General features: G+C 34.8%; 1 protein-coding gene across 6 annotated transcripts in view; it reads right to left on the bottom strand.

Moving 5' to 3' along the window:
* ICE2 (interactor of little elongation complex ELL subunit 2) overlaps window positions 1-21,117 on the bottom strand; it is a 65,149-nt gene that overhangs the window by 40,273 nt on the left and 3,759 nt on the right. For 5 of the 6 annotated variants that reach the window (XM_060621044.3, XM_078448664.2, XM_060621046.3 and 2 more), the window contains 6 exons: window positions 15,480-15,741; window positions 14,311-14,430; window positions 2,690-2,827; window positions 1,983-2,099; window positions 1,649-1,808; window positions 598-779 (listed from right to left, as the gene is read on the bottom strand). In XM_060621044.3, coding sequence (XP_060477027.1) covers window positions 598-779; window positions 1,649-1,808; window positions 1,983-2,099; window positions 2,690-2,827; window positions 14,311-14,430; window positions 15,480-15,741 — 979 coding nt within the window. The remainder of the gene's footprint in view (window positions 1-597; window positions 780-1,648; window positions 1,809-1,982; window positions 2,100-2,689; window positions 2,828-14,310; window positions 14,431-15,479; window positions 15,742-21,117) is intronic. The other variant, XM_060621048.3, reaches the window with a different exon arrangement.

The following is a 21,117-nucleotide window of genomic DNA, read 5'->3' as shown; positions in this document are numbered from 1 at the left end:
TTGTCCTAAATGTTTTATGTGTGTTAACTCATTTAATCCAAAATAATCTTATGAGTTAGGTACTATCATGAAACCCATTTTGAAGATGAGCAAACCATATACAGAGAGAAATTAGAAAGCTTGCCTAAGGTCACGCTGCTCATGAGTGTACTGAAAAGAATTAACAATCTGGCCAAATACTTTTCTGCACCAATCAAACTCATCTATTCCTTTTCATACTTAAGAACTCCTGAATATGAATGAAGTCAATTAAATAAAACCACTATCATGATTACCACCACCACTAAGTTTTTAGTACATATACACTAAAGACTGTGCTCAGCATTTTACATGTAATATCAAACTTAATCCTTGCAACAATCTTGTGAAGTAGGTATTATCATCTCTCCTTTACAAAAGGAGAAAACTGAGGCTGAGGGAGGTTAAATTAGTTGCTCAAAGTCTAGCTTGACTTGGGGTTCCATTTTAAGTTTCAATATAGTGCCTGTATTTTAACTATTAGATTTAAAGACCTGCAGTAAAACTTTATGCTTCAAAAGGATAAACAAGTACATTTCTTGGAAAAAAAAAAAAAAAAAGGAAGCAAGCATTACATACTTCCATTTCAGACATATAATCTTCTGGTTTGTCCATAAATACTGCAGAAACTGGAACAGATGTGTTTTTGGACATCATGAATTTTAATGGAACTTCATGGTAGATTTGATTTCTCTCTCTCATTGTCATTTTCTTTTGAGGAAGTGGTGAATTAATATAAATTACTTTAACAGGTTTTGAACCTTAAAACAGAAACAGAAGAAAGAGGGTGATTAGTTTCTAGTAGTTATATTTAAAAGAAACAAACAAACAAACAAGATACAGGGCAGAAAGATCACCAAACAAAGCAATATAGGATAGGAAAGTGGTAGCACATATCTCATGTATTTGCCACTCTTGAGCTTGTGATCTTTAGAGATATAAGGCTGAGAGAATTTGGCTAGAAAAATGTTCTCTAACAGATTTTTAAAAAGCTTTTCTGCTTTTTATTGTTATACTTTTACTGTCATTATTACTCAGTTCTTACAAGACTCTAGTTCCAAAAAGTGACGAAGTTTTTACCACAGATAATATATTACATTTAGCTCTAAACTGTAGTTTTGTTCATTAGACACAGTTCTGTATTTACTACAATTGTTACATAAAATAATATTAATTCTAGAAGATATTAACTTGACTGTCCAAAGAAAGACTATCCTATGCTTACAAGTACAGACCTATTTTCATTCTGAATTCCAGTATCAGACACGTAAATAAGTCTGGAAACTGACCCATCTGAGGCTATCTAATAAAGTTCTGCATTCCTTTCATTTCAGTGAAAGAAGAAACTCATTATTACAAGTATTTTTGGCTACTCTAAACCGTAATTATTTTTCTCTTTCACCCCACAAAATGAGTACGGGTTCTGTAGACCTAAGAACTCATGCATGGGTATCAATTCTAGAGTAGCACTATTTAAAAGTTCTAAGTATAAGTGTAAAATTCACATTCTCCTTAAATCAAAACTTAAGATTTTTTAATTTGACAAATGATCATATATGTTTAGATAGTTGAAATAGAACTGGTCCAACTCCACTTTTGAGAGCGTTACTTGATACAGCAAATCACAAACCTGCAACAGGTATTACTTGAATACACACTGGAATTTCCCACTGTTCCCTGTAGTTTGGTCCATGATTATTTAATAAGGTAAATAATGATTGACTAGTTAGAGCTATCTGAGGGTGGTATCTTGAAACAAGCTTCTCTGCATTTGGATCTTTACTAATATCCTGAAAAACAAAATACAACTTGTTACTTGATTATATTTATTGGAAATTTCTTTGAGGAAGTACCAAAAAGAAGGGAGACATTCCACTAGGGGACTTTAGAACAGTAAGATGGTTATGTACTTTATGAGATACAGAAGATTACTTAGGAAAATTCAAAAACACTTTTCTACTTACGTAATGCATAGCTGCAGCTGTTTTTTCTGGTGTTTCAGTGGTAGATATGTTATCTTTTGAGAGCTGTAACTTTGCAGGCATTGAGGGAAATACCGTTTTCACGTATTTTACACTGCCCTAAGTAAGAAAAAAGGGAATGTCTTATTCCAAATATCTTACGTATTTTTCCCCTAAGACAAGTATTCTTTTCAGCATATGAAACCCTCAACTTAAAATACTTCACTCTACTTTAGGACCTTCTCAAAGTCAAGACTTCCATGATTTTGCTGGAAAACCTGCATACATGGGTTTTTCTTTTCAAAGAAGGTCCAAGACCAGGGTGCCATGTAATCTTCCTTACCACTTTAAATTCTAACCTCTCATTTAATGAGGTACAAATATAACAGAAACTCTAAAATATCCTCTTTACCCATACTTACTTCCAATGATTGTGAATAAAAACCTTTAAAAGAAAAAAGGTTACCTTCTTTGCATTTAGGAACATTACAAAAGGTGGGAATGAAAAGAAAATCAAGAAATAAAGTTGGTAGTGACATTTTAAAAAATATCAAGGACTGTTATCCACAAAATAAAGAAGACCCATTTGTATTGCATATTTTAAAAGTTCTATCTCATTATTGTTCAAAATTTAAACATAAATATTGTCTGCGAAATACAGATGGTGTTTCAGACAAAAATAAGTTTAAACTTTCATTGGTAAACCTTACCAATGCGAGAAGAGTTTTTTCTAGCTTTAATCCCATCTCTATTCTGAATGGGAAGAATCCCATTAAGCTGGTGACTTCATGGAGAGTATAGAACTCTGGATAGTTTTTCACTTGTTCAATGCAAGCTTTTAAAATTTTCTAGGGAATAGAAATTAAGAGACAATCATTTGTATCATACATCTGCAATAATAAAACAAAAATAACTTAGTTACATGTGACTATATAATTGTTCAATGAAATATTAAATTCATCTCATTAATCAAACTTCCAATAATCAAAGCATAATGTATATTCCTTTAATCTCTTATTTTTCATTATTCTTTTTAACCTAATTTCTTAAAAGTTGATATTTAAAAATATTAAAATTAGCAACTGTATTAAAATTTAAAAATAGAAAAGATGCATCATATTTTCTGTGCTATTTAAGAAACTGTCAAGGAAATAGAGTCACATGAAAACTTCACACTTTCCTGCAATAAAAGCAGTTATATGACTAATGAGAAATAAATAAGTTTAATACACTAATGATTCCCAAGCACAATAAATTAACAAAGTAGTTATCTCACAGACCACTATAATCTACAATCTAAACAAATAAATAACAGGGGTTTCTGGGTGGCTCACTCAGTTAAGCATTTGACTCTTGATCTCAGGCTCAGGTCATGATCTCAGTTTGTGGGTTTGAGCCCCGCATCAGGCTCTGCACTGCGAGGACAGAACCTGCTGAGGATTCTGTCTCTCCTTCTCTCTGCCCCTCCCTACCACTCTCTGTCTCTCAAAATAAATAAGCTTTAAGAACTAAGTAAATAACAAAAGTTATAAATGATGGAGTATTTAGTATTTTCTTCTCTCCAAACTTTTCAAAATACTAATAACTTAGCAGGAAATATGATCAACAAGGAAATAAAATTCACAGCTTTACTCAAGCAGAATGTATGACAATTGTGATAACATGTAAATAACTCAAACATGCACAGCACTTTCGCGTGGGAGTGGGGTTATAATTTAAAAAACATAGGTACACAGGGGTGCCTGGGTGTCTAAATTGATTAAGGGTCCAACTGCAGCTCAGATCATGATCTCACGGTTTGTGAGCTTGAGCCCTACATTGGGCTGTCTACTATCAGCACAGAGCCCGCTTTAGATCCTCTGTCCCCCTCTCTCTCTGCCCCTCCCCTGCTCTTATTTATACATACGCTCACTTTCTCACAAAAATAAGTATTTTTTAAAAAACCCACAAAACACATGTATATCATCTTCTAAGAAACTTAGTTTTTTTCTCCTGTTAATCTAATCTGAACCTTTTAGAATATATTTTACATCATAAGAGTAATTAGCAATAAGCATATCTTTGTAATATCTTTATATCCTCTTTCACTTCAGACATTTATGAAATTTGTCAAGTTACAAATCAATAACTTTACTCCAGTCTATCTTTTCATCTAGTTTCATATCCCCTTCTCCTATTTAATTCTTACTGCCCCATCTTTCACATTTTCTCCCTCAATCCATGCTTTTCAATGCTGACTTTGATATTTTATTCAGGATATACTTGCAACTAAGGTAGATGTGGGTTAATATGGAAAAATTCTGTTTGTTTTTAAAATCCTAGTCAACTGCAGAGTGAAATTTGCATAAAATCTTTGTTCCTTATTTATATTAGTTAACTTCCACCCCTAACATTCCCATCTTATGGCAGTCATTATAAGAAGTTGAACATACGTACAAAGGTAAGCAATATATAAGAACTGTATGACACAGAAACTATTCTACTTGGATATTCACTGGCACATCTTTCTTTTTTTTTCTTTTTTTTTTTTTTTATTTTTTTTTTTATTTATTTTTGGGACAGAGAGAGACAGAGCATGAACGGGGGAGGGGCAGAGAGAGAGGGAGACACAGAATCGGAAACAGGCTCCAGGCTCCGAGCTGTCAGCACAGAGCCTGACGCGGGGCTCGAACTCACGGACCGCGAGATCGTGACCTGGCTGAAGTCGGACGCTTAACCGACTGCGCCACCCAGGCGCCCCGAGGCACATCTTTCTTGGTAAAACTCTACTGGATGTTTCACAGGGTTTTACTGAATTCACTAATTAGGGAGAGAGAGAGAGTCACAGAAAATCTAACACAGTTTTACTCCTATAACGAGATAGATTACTATATATTATTGTTGCTGTTGTTATTATTATCTGAGAGAGAGGGATAGAGAGGACAAGCTGGAGAGAAGGACAGAGAAAGAAAATCTTAACCAGGCTCCAGGCTCAGCAGAGCCTGACATGGGGCTCAATCCCACCCTGGGATCATGACCTGAACTGAAATCAAGAGTTGGGACAATTAACCTACTGAGCTACCCAGGCACCCCATTTTTTTTTAAGCGTTTTGTTTTTTTAGTAATCTCTACACCCAATGTGGGACTCGAACTCACAATCCCGAGATCAAGAATCACATGCTCTTCCAAATGAGCCAGTTGAGGTGCCCCCATTACTATATATTATTAAAGGTATTTCATAACTGGTAGGTACTAAGCAACTAAAGAATCATTATTTGATACATTTAAGATGCTTTAATAATTTATTTGTCTTTGAAAAACAGCTATGAGGTTAAGAGATTCAGGCTATTTCCCATCACCTAACCTCTGAATGTTATTTAACACTCTAAATATCTTGAAAACTAAATACACCAAAAGCATATACATGTACACAATACAGATTTATCATTACAAAGAAAGGTGAAAATGATTCAGCTCCCTAATTTTATTTTGGGCCAGAAAGGAAAAACATAGTATCATACATGTTTGAAACTTAAAAATTTAAAGGACACTACTTCCGGCAGTATGGTAGGGTCGGTACTTTGAAGAGGACTTCTACCCAAATCCCACTAGATACGAGATAAATCACAGCCAACAATTTTTATGCATTATTGGACTTGGTACAAAGCAAAAAGAATCTCAAGGACCCTAAGTAAATAAATAACCCCCAAACACCTAGAGCGAAAAGAAACAGGAGCAGTGAGCAGTAAGAAAACCCATGAAAACTGAGGTGGCTTGAGGGCAAATGCCTCCACCTGTGGCAAGATCCGGTGAGGTGAGGAGCTGAACATGTGATTCTTTCACTTACGCCTTACAAAACAGAGATTTGAACAGATATTTGTACATCCGTGTCCACAGGAGCATTATTCACAACTGTGAAAAGGCACAAGTAACCAAAGTGCCCATCAATGGATGAATGGATAAAAAAAATGTCCAAATACTTACAATGGAATATGTATTCAGCCTTAAAAGAGAAGATTTAGAAACATGCCATAACATGGATGAATCCTAGTTGAGAGTTATTGTTTAATGGATGCGATAAAATAAGAACTCCTATTGGGTCTTTGTCTTGGTTCCTGACACAGGGCACCTAAAACCTTGGAATTTCCTGAGTGATAAGAAGGAAGGTCTTTTGTATGCTACAGAGATGACTCATGGCTCCTAGATAACTTCAGGGTGGGGGACGTTTGCCAGGAAATTCCAAGGCCCATTACAGGGCTACAGGTTGACCTACTCACCAACAACGCATAGTTTATTCAATCATGCCTAGGAAACAAAGCCTCCATAAAAACCCCTAAACAATGGGGTTCAGAGAGCTCCAAGGTTGGTGAACACATGGTGGTACTGGGAGGGTGGTGTGCATAGAGAGGTCATAGAAGCTCTATGCCTCTTCTTACATTTCTTGCCAAATGCATCTCTCTCCTCCATTTACAATAAACTAGAAATAGTAAGTAAAGTGCTTACCTGAGTTCTAGAGCAAATTATTGAACTAGAGAAAAGGGTCATCGAAACCCTAGGCCTACTGTCCTGAGGTGGAATACTGGTTGATGTGGGGGAAAAAAACCCACATAGTTGGTATCAGAAGTGTTGTTAGAGCAGTAACAGTTCAGAGATAGGTATAAAGTCTCAATTTTGCAAGATGAAAAGAATTCTGGAGATAGGCTATATAACAATATGAATGTACTTAATATTACTGAACTGCACACTTAAGATAGTAAATTTTGTGTTGTATTTTACCACAACTAAAAATAAAATTTAAAAAGGGGAAGGAAATTCTGACACATTCTACAACGTGGCTGAACCTTGAAGAAGACATCATTCTAAGTAAAATAAGCCAATCACAAAAGGACAAATACTCTACTTATGTGAGGTACCTAGAAAAGTCAAATATCAAATTCATACAGCTAGAAAGTAGAATGGTGGTTGCCAGGGACTGGGGAAAAGAGGGAACAATGAATTATTTAGTGGGTACAGAGTTTCAGCTTGGGAAAATGAAAAAGTTCTAGAGATGGGTGGTAGAATTACATTCACAAAAGTATATAAAAGTATTTCATGCCATTCAACTGTCCTTAAAAATGATTAAAATAGGGGCACCTGGGTGGCTCAGTGGTTAAGCATCTGACTCTTGATTTTGGCTCAGGTCATGATCTCATTGTTCCTGAGTTTGAGCCCTGCATTGGGCCCCTGCTTGGGATTTCTCTCTCTCCCCTCTCTCTGCCCCTTTGTCGCTCACACACACTTGACTGTGTGCACAAACTCCCTCTCAAAATAAATAAACACAAATTAAAAAAAAAAAAGATTAAAATGGTAGCTTTTATGTTATGTATATTTTACCACAGTTAAAAAGTGGAGGCGGGGAGGGAGAGAGAAGGAGGGAGGGTGGGAAGAGGAAGGAGAGAGACAGAAAAATGGAAAACAGACGGAGGTCTGACCTAGGCAATATGGGAATCTCAGGAAGACAGAGTTGAGAAAATGAAAGAAAAGCAATAAATGAAAATGGCTGAGAATTTTTCAGAACTGAAGAAGGAAAGGAATCTACAGATACAAGAAACATAATGAACCAAGCATCATTTAAACACACATACACAGGGGCGCCTGGGTGGCGCAGTCGGTTAAGCGTCCGACTTCAGCCAGGTCACGGTCTCGCGGTCCGTGAGTTCGAGCCCCGCGTCAGGCTCTGGGCTGATGGCTCGGAGCCTGGAGCCTGTTTCCGATTCTGTGTCTCCCTCTCTCTCTGCCCCTCCCCCGTTCATGCTCTGTCTCTCTCTGTCCCAAAAATAAAATAAAAAACGTTGAAAAAAAAAAAAAATTTTTAAACACACATACACTGTAATGAAACAGTAAACCACCTAAGAACAGTCAAGACAGAAAAGAGAGATTCCCTAAAAGAAATGACAGATAACACACCTTTCTTTCTTTTTTAATGTTTATTTGGGGAGGGAGGGAGAGAGGAAGAGAGAGAGAATGAGAGAGAGAATGAGAGAGAGAATGAGAGAGAGAATGAGAGAGAGAGAGAAAGAATCTCAAGCAGGCTCCATGCTGTCAGCACAGAGCCCAACACGGGGTTTGATGTCACAAGCCATGAGAGTATGACCTGAGCTGAAATCAAGAGTTGACACTTAAGTGACTAAGTCACCCAGGTGCCCCCTGATCACACACTTTTCAATAACAGTAACATTCGCCAAAGAATTATTATCTTCAGATAAAGAAACAAAACAGTCAACTTAGAATTATGTATGGAGTAAAACCATCTAATCAGAAAAACAAAAAAAATATTTTCAGATAAACAAACCAAAAGATTGCTTATCACCAAGAGACCTTCATCAAACAAACATCTAGAACACGTAGCATTTGAGGAACAATGAAGAGGATCTCAGAATGTGATTTGAGAAGAGATTGAAAGTCAAAAAAATTATCAAAATTTGTGGATAAAACAAATATTGTCCATATAAAATAATAATGTAGATAGGTTTAAATAAGAGACAGCGTTAAACAATATCAGTCAGGAGGGGTGTGATGAAAGTCAAAATGTTCTATGGTTTCTGCATACATATAGACTGATAAAACTGAATAGAACCAGGAAATTGACCCACACATCAATAGTGACAAGACAATTCAGTGAGGGAAAAAATTCATTGTAAAAATTCAAGTGTAACCATTAAGAGAACAGAAAAACAATGAACAAATTCCAAATTAATAAGGAGGAAAAGAAGGAGAAAAAACATCAATCCCCTCAAAAGAAGTAAAAATAGAACTGTAGAAAAAGACAAAAAGAAATCACAAACAAGTCTGTGTACATCAATTATCATAATGAATGTAAATGACTAACCTTTCCATTTAAAAGGCAAGAGAGGTCAAGAGTTTACTCAAAAAGAAAAGGAAAAAAAAATCTAGCTAAACACTATTTTAAGAGATATTTGTAAAATACACGTTCTACAGATTCAAAAAACCCCATTAAAATCCCACCTAGCTCTTCTTTAGAAATTGACAAGTGGGTTCCAAAATTTACAAGGAAATAAAAAGGACTAAAAAGAGCCAAAAACAATTTTTAAAAAGAACAAAGTTGCAGGACTTACCCAACATGGTTTCAAAACTTACTAGAAGACTAGGTGATGCTGGCATAAAGACAGATATATAGATTAATGAAATAAAATAAAGTCAGGAAAGTAACCCACATATTGGTGGTGACAAGGCAATTCAATGAGGGAAAAAAGAGCTTTTTCAACCAATAGTGCTAGGCAGAGTTTCTCATCGACAGTTTCAACATTTTGGACCAGATACTTCTTTGTGGTGGGCGGGGCATCCTATACACTTAAAGGTATTTAGCAACATTCTTGGCTCTACCCACTAGATTCCACAAGAACTCATTTCTCAGTTGTGACAATCAAAAATGTCTCCGGAAATTACCAAATGTTCTCTGGGAGGCTAAAGCACTCTCAGGTGAGAATCATTATGCTAGAACTAGATATCCATTCAAAAGAAGAATAAACTTTGATCCCAACATCACATCTTACACCAAAAAAAACCTTGAACATTCACACTCAAACTATAAAACCTCTAGGTTAGGGTTTTTCAACACAAGCATTACTGTCATTTTGGGCTGGATAATTCTTTGTTGTGGAGATGTCATGTGCATTGCAGTATGCTTAGCAGCATCCCTGACCTTTAGCCAGTAGATACTGGTAGCATTCTGCCAGTTGTGACAACCAAAAATGTCTTCTGACATCGCGAAAGTCCATAGGGGTAAAGAAGTAAACAAGATCCCACGTGAGAACTACTTGGGGTCGGCAAAGATTTCTATGCTAGAATACATAAAAGCACCAACCATAAAACATTTTGAAAAATAAGACTTCATTAAAATTAAAATTCTGTTCTTTGAGAGACATTGTTAAAACATGAAAAAACACGTCACAAACTGGGAGAAAACCACAAATATAATAGACCTGTATTCAGAATATATAAAGAACTTTCAAGACTCAATAAAAATAAAAACCAATAAAATCAGCAAAAGATTTTAAAACATCATTGCTCATTAAGGAAACTAAAACCACACTGAGGCACCCAAGAAGTTGTTAAAATGTAAAAAGATTACCAATACTAAGTATTAGCAAAAGTACAGAGCAACTGGAACTTATTTTTAAGAGAAAAAGAGCACGGGTGGGGGGGGAGGGAGAGGGAGAGGGGGAGAGGGGGGGAGAGGGAGGGAGAGAGAGAGAGAGAGAGAGAGAGAGAGAGAGAGAGAGAGAATCTTAAGCAGGCTCCATGCTCAGAGCAGAGCACTACTTAGGGCTCAATCCCACGACTCTGGAATCATAAACTGAGCCAAAAGCAAGAGTTGGGATACTCAACCGACTAAGCCATCCAGGCGCCCCAAGGGAACTCTTGCACACTGTTGTGAGTGTAAAATGGTACATCCATTATGAAAAAGGTTGGCAGTTTCTAATAAAATTTAACTATACATGCCATACGATCTGGAAAATCTACCCCTAGTTCTTTAACCCTCCCAAAATGAAAAAAATGTTCCTAAAAAACCTTGTATAAGAATGTTCACAGTAGATTTATAATTGCCCCAAACTGGAAATAATACAGATGCTCATCAACAGATGAACTGATAAACCAATTTTGGCATAATCATACAATAAAACAAAAAGGAATAAAAATGAACACATTATACATATTTGTGTCATTGTGGATGAGTCTCAAAAAATGCTGAATGAAAGAAGTCAGACACAAGAATACACTGTGTGCAATTCAGTTTTTATGAAACTCAGAAAAACCCAAATCTAATCCATGGTGACAGAAAGCATACTGGTGGTTTCCAGGGCCATGGATAGAAAAGAGGCAAAGAGATCTTTTTAGTGTGATGGAAATATACCGTACTATGATTGTGGTCATGATCATACAGGTGTATACATTTGTGAAAACTCAGTGACATGCACTTAAAATGGATCCTTATTATATGTAAATTATGCCTCAATAACATTGATTTTAAAAAAAGAGCTTATTTAGTATGTAATGACTATATGCTCTAACAACATAGAAACAGTACAATCTTTTTTTTTAAAAAGTAAGGGAAAATAGGGAGATCGTATAAAAAAAATTTTGTACAGTACAAGCCTCATAGATTTTACCAGAATGACTCAAAAAGACTCAAAAGCCACGGGGCACCTGGGTGGCTCAGTCAATTAAGCCTCCTACTTCAGCTCAGGTCATGATCTCTTGGTCCGTGAGTTCTAGCTGCACATTGGGCTCTGTGCTGACAGCTCAGAGCCTCAAACCTGCTTCGGATTCTGTGTCTCCCTCTCCCTGTCCCTCCCCCACTCATACTCTGTCTCTGTCTCTCAAAAATTAATAAATGTTAAAAAAGACTTAAAAAAGACTCAAAAGCCAGTATAAAGAGCTGTCACTGGCTGAAGTTGGTCTTGTATGAGCTTCAAAAAGAGTAACTGCAGTGGACTAAAACCCATCAAACATGTTTAATTCTATGATTTAATAATAATATTTTTAAAAAAGAAAACACCGATCAACTTTGGAGAATAAGAAGGAATCAATTTTTTTGAAACTCGCACATAAGGGTAAAAGAATCTAGCATTTTTTCCGCTACATGAATTGGGGAACCAAATACATAAGGGAAAACATATCTTAATAAAATTATTCCAACTAATAAATACGAATAAATGATGCAACTAGAATCCTACAATCTTGCAAACCCCAGTGAATGAACAGATCTAGGCACTGAGCATGAAGAGCTGCAAACACCACAAAAAAGAAACAACCAGACATTATGTCCCACCTGATTAAAGAATAAAAAATCTATGTGTTAAATCCCTTTGGCCAAGACTAATTCTGTTCAAGCTTCCAGATCCCAATGATAATTTGTGAGAAATACAGAGAAAAGAGAACATGTTGAATGAACATCACTGCTAATAAGCAATCAAAATCTAGACTGTGGGAAAACTTTAGAGGTCAAATGACCCAAGTTCTTGAAAAGAGAAAGTTTAAGGAAAAGAAAGGAATTGAGGAGGAACTTGTAGATTAAAAGAGTGCTTTTTATCAAATAGAAGAAAAAGGGTTCAACATATACAACCCATTAAAAGTTTTGTATTTTGAATATACAAAGAACTCCCACATATCAGTAACAAAAAGAAAATCTACTAGAATAAATAGCACAAACTTGAACAGCTGATTCATACAAAATGACCAATTAGTATATGAAAAGATGAAGTCTTATTATATATATATATATATATATATATATATATATATCCTCTAGATTGTTTAAAAGTGAAATGACCTTAAGTGTCAATTTGAGGATATAGAGCAACAAAACTGTCAAAACTGCTGGGTAGACTGTAAATTGGTATAATCCTTTGGAAAACAGGTTAATATTATTTACTAAAGTTGAAATATGCATACTTATGACCCAACAATTTCATTCCTGGGTATACACCCAGTAGAAATGTGCACATGTGCACCAAGAGACATGTATGAGAATTGTCACAGAAGCAGTATTTAGAATAGCTCCAAATAGGAAATGACTCAAATTGTGATCAATAGAATACATTGTAGTTTATTCATACAATTAACAATGCACAGAAATGAAAATTAATGAACTGTAACTACACACATACATGCATCTCACAAACCTAATGAGTGAAGGAAGGAAGAATTCTGTTCACTTAAAACTCAAAAAAAAAAAAAGGCAAAAGTGAGCTTAAAGAAGTACCAAAATAAAGGGTATGGAAATTATCAATAGCAAACTTGTATCACTGATAACTTCTCAAGGAGGAAGAATGTTATCAGGAGAGATACATAGGGAGCTTGTGGGTTACTGGAAATGTTTTATTTCCTAACTTGGAAGAGAGTTACATAGGTGTTCACTATATAATTATTTGTTAAGCTGTTTATATTTGGTCTATATACTTTTCCTTAAGTATACTGCATTTCATAATATAAAATTAAAATTTTTAAACTGTAAAAAATCAGGAAAATATCAGTGAGCCTTTAGGGTGGAGATATAAAATGTAAACTAGACAAAATATGTTGCCAAGTCAATCTGACTAAAAAATAAGACTTAACGCTGATTGTTAGCTATCAAATAATGTACTCTGTCAACAAACCATTTTTATATTCATGTAGTTAAATTTCAGCACTTGAGAACTGTGTGTCAGGCATTATTCTATTAATTGGGAACACAGCAGTGCACAGAAAAGTACTTACATACAAGTTGTGGAGAAAGACAATAAAAAAGAATCAACATGGTAAAGGGAACCCTGAAAGCGATGTTCTGTTTTTAGGGTAATTAGGGATATCCCCACTGATACTTGGCATCTGAACAGAGAGAGACTTTAAATCAAGACACTATTCCGTGCACTTCTCTGGGAAAAAGCTGCCAGAAAGATGCGAAGAGCCAAAAGCCTTAAGGCAGGACCATGCTTGGAGTATTCAAGTAACACAAAGGCCAGTAGGTTGGAACAGAACAACTGGGAGGGAGGTATGTAGGAGATGAAGCAGGCTGGTGTGGGGGGGGATTGAGAGGGTGTGATCACAAAGGGCATCGTAGAACTCTGTAAAGACCTCTTTCTGAGTGAAGTGAGAAACGATTTTAAACCAGTGACATGAGGGGATGTGACTTAGGTTTTAAAACCGTCATTCTGGTCCTTTCAAAGGCACTATTAAAATAGGAAAAGCTACAATTCCTTTTCTATATGGAAAAATACGATACTTGGTTTGAGTATATCACATATAGGTTCGGAGAAAATAAACACGTAATGCTTCCTTTTATTTAGAAGAATCATTCTTTTAGTTGATATTAATAGCAAAATTTCACCTTAAAAAGTGTTCAAAAAATGGTAATACTAAAATCCTCTGCTGTCCCCCAATTTACAGTGACCAGTTTTTTTTTTTTAATTATGGTAAAATACACAGAAAACTTACCATTTTAAACCATTTTTTACATTTAAGAGTTCAATAGTGTTAAGGGTATTACAATGTTGTGTATAATGACTAATTTTAAAGACTTTAAAAAAATTCAGACCAGTGTTGATGTTTTTAGATAAACTCCAGTACAATAATACATATTATTAATAAAAACAAGTATGAATATACTACAGTATATGATTTTGAGATGCTAGTATTTCCATTATTAAAATATGTGATGAATAAAAGACCTATTACACACAATTTGTTCTCTAAATTGGTGATATTTCCATATGATTTTGGCAGGATCATCACACATTTTAAAATGCTGTTATTGCTTATTTCTCGGCAGTTTAAATAAATGTGATTTTTTTTTTTTTTTTTTTTTTTTTACCTCTGTGAAGAGACGAGCATCATCAGAAAGCATATTATAATCCTGTGCACATTTCTTTGCAGAATTCTGCAAAAACTTTAGGAATTCAGTAACTTCTTCATTCACATGTTTTTTCATATCCTGATTTTTAAAAAAGTAGACACGTCTTGGAATAAGAAGCTTAATTAAAAACAATCACCTCTCAATCACTGCTCTAATAATCTGGATTTAAAGACTAATTAAAGTATCACATCCAAAGCAGAAATCAGAAAAATAGTAAGAATTATTATATAATAATGGCAAACTTGTTATTAAAAACACTACATTATATATAAATGTTAAAACACTATGTTGAACACTTGCAACTAATACAATATTGCATGTCAACTACACTTCAATTTAAAAAAATTCATAAAAATAAAAAAGCAAATGACTATTGTACTACCTATTTAGGAATCATTAAGCTTTTTCATAAAATGTTCTAAATTAACATAAAAAAAGACAAACATCCAAATGGAAAAATGTGCAAACAACATGAATAGGCAAGTTATAAAAAAAAAAAAAATAGAAATGGCTTATAAGCACATAGGAAAGACTTACTTTCATTACCAAACACTGTAAATTAATATGAAACAAGGGATCACCATATTTTCCATATCAAATTAGAGGCAAAAAGGTAATGTGCAGCGTTAGTGAAGATACATATTTTTTTAAAGAAAATTTTCATACAATAGTGGTACAAATTGGTTTAAACTTTTTGTAGAACAATTTACTCAGGTATAAATACAGATTGAAGCCTTAAAAACACGTATAGTTTTGATCAGGCAATTATATTTTTAAGAATTTATCTTAAGGAAATAAGTATAAATGTAAACAAAGAGTTTGCAACAAAGATGTTCAATACAGCATTATTTATTTAATTGAAAACTTAAAACTAAAGAAATTAAAAACTTAAAATTGTTTGTGAGCATTATAAAATTGTATTGCTAGTACTTAAGATGAACTGGAGTGAAATATGCTCAGAACCAAAGGAAAATGCCTATTATAAAAGAACCAACAAAAGAATGAAAGCACCAATGCTCTGTCAATTAAACTCTTTAAATTTCCATTTTTGTTAATAGGATTGTACCTAAAAACATAAAAGCAAAGTTAAAATATTTTTTACTGAAGCTGAAGAATAGCATACATACCAAATACTGCAAGTAGTCATTTTTATTTATTCCAACAGCTTTGGAATTTGCAGGAATTTTTGCGTATTTAACCAACAAGTCCACATAACTCCTCTGCTCTCTCTGTGAGAAACGAGAGAAACGAGGATAAGGAACTCTTGGTTTTGGAAGAAGAACCATTCCAACTGTGGTTTTAACTTTTTCCTTTGCTTGAGTTGCTGAACTAACTGCCGGCTCATTTTCTACAGAACTTGCTGAGGCATTCAAATTTTCTCCTATACGTCTGGAAAAAAAAATACAATTTACAAATATGTGCTTTTCACATGAAGATTACTATCATGGAACTTCATGATTCTCAATCACCAGGGAGAATATAGCGTGATTAACATAGTAAATTCCAGATTATTATCTAACTCTGCCACCTGCATTTTGATGTTTAGCCATTTGGTGTAAATTAAGTATTCTGCAGGATACGATCACATTATAAGTTTACCTTCAATTATCTGATGGAGAGGGAGAGGCAAACTCCTTAGATAAGTTATTCGATTTGGAACGATTTTCCCTTTACTCAAGAGGGGTAATTGCTCTTTCCAATCAATTATATATGCAGATATTCCATGTTTACGTTTTATTACAATAGAAGTTGTTTTTATTTTTTTTATTATTTTTTTTAATTTTAGTTTTTGAGAGAGAGTGTGAGCAAGGGACAGGGGGAGAGAGAGAGAGACAGAATTTTAAGCAGGCTCCCTGTTCAGCACGGAGCCCGACTCAGGGCTTGACTGCAAGACTGTGAGATCATGACCTGAACTGAAACCAGGAGCTGGATGTTCAACCCACTGAGCCACCCAGGCACCCCAACGATGCGAGTTGTTTTTAAAAGCTTAAATTCTTCAGTAAGTGACATCCATTAATATAAACAAAAGCCACTAAAAGCAGGATACGATGAAGTCACAAGTTCACAAATTGATTGATATTCTAAATTTTCTAGTTTCCTTTGCTTTAATTATCTCAAGATTTAAAAAGAAAATTCCAACACTGTGTGCCATATTTTATGGAAGCAACAGTGGTTTTAGAAAAGCTGTACAATTCTCTATCACTAGTACATGGCTGAATCCATGGAAATGTCTTTATGCCTTGAATGAATGCAAAAGAGAAAATCTGGTATTACCTATGATGAAATGCACTAAACGAGAAAGTGGTAACTACAGAACCTGTTATCATATCTATGAAACGATACCTGCAATTTCTAAAAAACCACCTTTCTGCCCCAGTGAGGTATATGAACATGAAGTTCTTATCTTATTCATAATCTGTCTCTATTCCTAGTATTCAAATGTAGTAACGTACATTTAAAAAAATATATTTATTTATTTACTTTGAGGGAGGTAGGGAGGAGAGAGAGAATCCCAGGCAGGCTTGGCGCCGTGAGCATGGAGCCTAATGCTAGGCTCAATGCCACAAACGATGTGATCATGACCTAAGTAAGCTGTGATCAAGAGTTGGACGCTTAAATCAATGAGCCACCCAAGTGCCCTAGCAATCTACACTTTTAATAAGAGAGTTTTAAAGTACACAAATACACACACATACAACTACACTTCCTTAGCTTCTATAATTCTATTTTCCATAGCAGTTAACTGTTCACCGTGATCTGGTTCCAAATTAAATAACAACAATAACCAAGAGGAAGGGAAACTAATGAGAAGGATGGCTGTCTATTGATTCATTCTTCATCTCCCCATTCATTAATATTTACTGAGTGACTATCATGTGCCAGGCTAACGCTGGACACTGGGGCACAATACAGTCTCTATTCTCTAAAACTTTGCAATCAAATGGATATGTACATTAATACAATGTAACTATGGAGATCTGAGATTTCCAAACTGGGTACATACTGAATAGGTGATAGAGAAGAATCCTAAGGATAATGGGATAAGGGATTAAGAGGGAGAAAGGGGAGACACAAGAAATATTCAGAGCTGTGGCTTGCAATCATGACAGTATTAATTTCTTCGGGGAATTTTAGAAGTCTGTGGCTACATCCGGGTTGTCACAAAAGAAAGCATGTAGAGAGAGATTAAGGAACACTAGATGCCTGTAATGTAACATACGAGAGTGTACTACACAACTTTCAAAGGTCCCTTTAGGCTTTCTCTGATCATATACAAACAAACCTGGTCTGTTATTACTTATCCTACCAATACATTTTATTCTCTTTTATTTTTATGATTCTTCTATGGCACAGTTTATATTAACCTCTTTTCAATCTAACCTTGTTCATTTTAGCTGGTGCATCTGACTACTGCATTATATTTTCTAGTGCAGTAGTATCTATGCATTTACATATTAAAATATATAATATGTATTCTTTTCTTTGATTTCACTTTTATATATCTGGGACGTTACTTTTAAATATAATGTCGGAGGCTAATTCCATTTCAGGCTAGTAAAGGAGGTATCTCATCTCTTATAAATATTTGTTATGAAAAGTGGGACGGTGTTGGCCTGATAAAGCTGAGAATTATCAATCTAGATCTGTATCTGGATAAAAGGTGAGCCCCATCTAAAACCACTGCTAATTTGTTTTAAATCAGCTTTATAATACTAAAGCAAATACAGTAAAAATGCAAAGATTCTCAGAAAAAAAACAAAATAAAGCAAAATAGTCAAGAGTACTCTTCTAGAGCTAAAGATGGAAAACTAATCAAAAGAGCTGGTTAGTGGATGGGAAAAGAATTTTGGAAATTAAAATACAGATGCTTAGACTGGCTCTGAAAATAATACAGGTGAAAGAAGACATACTTAGCTACTAAAGTTTCTCCAATAACTGTATAAAAATAAGCATATTTTAGGTTAACAAAATGAATATTAACTGCTGATCTTGGGAGAAATGTATTACAGCAAATTGATTTCTCACTAGAAAATGTCTTGAGAGCTATTCAAACCTAACGGTATTGTGTCCGCAACTCTTAACAATACTGCTTCACAGCTGTCTCTCTGAATATGAGAACATGTCTGTCCTTGTGGCACAAACTGGCAAATTTAATTAAGCTGCTGCAGCAACAAGATGCTGACTCAGATATGCCAGAGTAGGAATGTCAAGAAATTCTAGCAGTTTAAATTGGCTACATTCAGCAAAGAATGAAATGGCAGCACATCAAGATCATTTCCGTGTGCAGTGCTGTCAAAATCTTCATCAGGGTGCAGGCCAAAAGCATCTGACAGGGTTTCTCTACGCACATTTACAGCATTATATTTTATTTCAGTTGATGGTTTGAAGTTTTTCCCCTTCATTTTGTCAACTACCCACTCTCCTTTCTTAAAGTTTCTATGAAGAAAAGGCAGAATTCAAACTTAGTTTCCTATGCTTTAAGTCTACTGGTTTAGGTGGCTTCTTAAAGTAGCATTTGGAAATGGTGCTTCTAGCCTCCATCTAAAGTCTACCTGTACCTTCTGGATTGATTTACTTTTCTATATTCAACATGTTAAAATTTCATAATTTTTTAAATTGGAAGCTACTTTCCCCCTTGCTGGTTTAAAGCTCAGTTATAAATATCTACAATCAGAAACTTTGATTTAAAAAAAGGTAAATGTTTACTTTTCAGTAGAGGGAGAAGGGCTGAATAAAAATCTCATATTACTGAAAGCAGAGTAATGAGAGTTACCAATATTTTCCTGAAAATGATGGGAGAAGGCAAAACACACAAAATTATGGATAATAAAAATTTTACATTTTTTTCTAATATTTCCATCAAGAAAACAGCTGTAAATTACCACAGTCTGAAAACCCATTCCTTACTGTGACAAAACTTAGTAAAATTTAACATGAGCAAAAAAGACTAGAAACATGAAATCAATGTCTTGTGTCTTTATTTTTTCTGTGCCAAAAGGTAAGTTACACTAATAAATTGTTTTGTGCTATACAGAAATCTAAAGAAAAACAAGCATATCCTAAGAAGAAAATATTTTAAGAGCTGTACCCAATTGCCAGCAAGATATCCTTTCCCTTACGTAATTCAGACTATAACCCACATCTAGGGTATGCTGACTAGAACCAAACTTGAAAAGAACCATTAAAATACGGTGTGCCTGGGTGGCTCAGTTGGTAAAGTGCCCAATTCTTGATTTTGGCTCAGGTCATGATCTACAGCCCTGCGCAGGGCTCTGTGCTTGGGATTCTCTCTCTTCTTCTCTCTCTGCCTCTCCCCTGCTCATGCTCACTAGTGCTCTCTCTCAAAATAAATAAATTAATTAAAAAAAAAAAAAAAAGAACCATTAAAATAATTAAGAAGCAGGATAAAGAAGATGAATATTAAAAATTTTTAGTCTGAAAAGACGAAGGCTGAGATAAATGTACATAAAACGGTGAGCAGTGGTTTTTTTTTTTTTTTTAAAGATATATGTTCATTTTACCTTTAAGAAAAGGTAAAGATATACATCTTTACCCTCCTCTTCCAGGATATTACAATTGGTAGGCATTCTTTGATTCAAATAAACAAAGGCAATTCTTTATTTGATAGTAAGTTTTAAGAAATTAAAAAAAGAGATTAAGGTATCCTCAAGAAATGGTACAAGTTGAGTAACAAAATCAGCTTGAAAAAAATCCATAGATACATTTATACAGGATTTACTCAACCTTCTATAGCTGATATTAGCAAAGACATTATAATTATGCACTTGGCAAGAATGTTGCTTTTAAAATTGCCTCTTTAATACAACATCTGCTTGCTTTTATGTGAACTTATTTATTCATCTGATAATCAAAAAAGCATTTTTAAAATGTTTTTAATGGCAATCTGGCAGCATCTATCAAAATAAAAAAACATACATACCCTCCTCTTATAGGAATTTATCCTACTTATATCAGCACATGTATAAAAAGGATGCTCATTGTTTATAATTGGAAAGGGATGGAAATAACCTAAATAAATATCATTGGGGTCAATTAATTGATTCCAGAGTCATCCTTAAAGGTTTGGATTCCAAAAGCTGGGTTGAGAGTACAAAATCATTATTTCTTAAAAGTACCAGAGTGAGTCTAATGAGCCAATATAATGAGGCTGAGGCAAAAGAGACAGAAATATCACTATCACCAGAAAGCCAGGAGAGTGAGATGTCTTCATAGTCAAGAGCTCATTGATGATCCTGAGAGGAGCAGTTTTAGTAGACTACTGAGGGTGGAAGCCAGATTACAGTGAGATGTTCAGTGAAAGCAAAGGCAGTGGGATGTGCAGTGACGTGTTTTCTTCTGTTTTATTCATCCATTCTCCTAATCTGTCTTTTGACTGGAAAGTTTAATCCATTTAAAAAGTAATTATTGAAGGGATGGACTTATTATTATTGCCATTTTGTCAAACGATTTCTGTACGCTTTACAACTGTTTGTCCCCCTTTTCCTCCCAGCAAACACATACGAGTTTTTAAAGAAGTCTAAGCACAAATGAGAGCAGAAGTAAGAAAGTAACATGGAATCCAGGGATTGAGCAGGAAAAACTTGAGCACCTTTAAACACTGAAAGATGAAAATACAGGAGTAAGAGCAGATGCTAATTGACAGAAAGGGTACTGAGAAGGCAGAACAGATGGGGCCCATTCCATATACAGGCTGGAAATATGCTTCCTCCACTGCAAAATGAGTGAAGAAAAGATGAACGTAAA

The sequence above is a fragment of the Panthera onca genome, chromosome B3, assembly GCF_046562875.1.
Source record: "Panthera onca isolate mPanOnc1 chromosome B3, mPanOnc1 haplotype 2, whole genome shotgun sequence".
Taxonomy (NCBI): domain Eukaryota; kingdom Metazoa; phylum Chordata; class Mammalia; order Carnivora; family Felidae; genus Panthera; species Panthera onca.
Note: the sequence above shows the minus strand (reverse complement) of the source record. Positions and strands in the feature narration are given on the sequence as shown.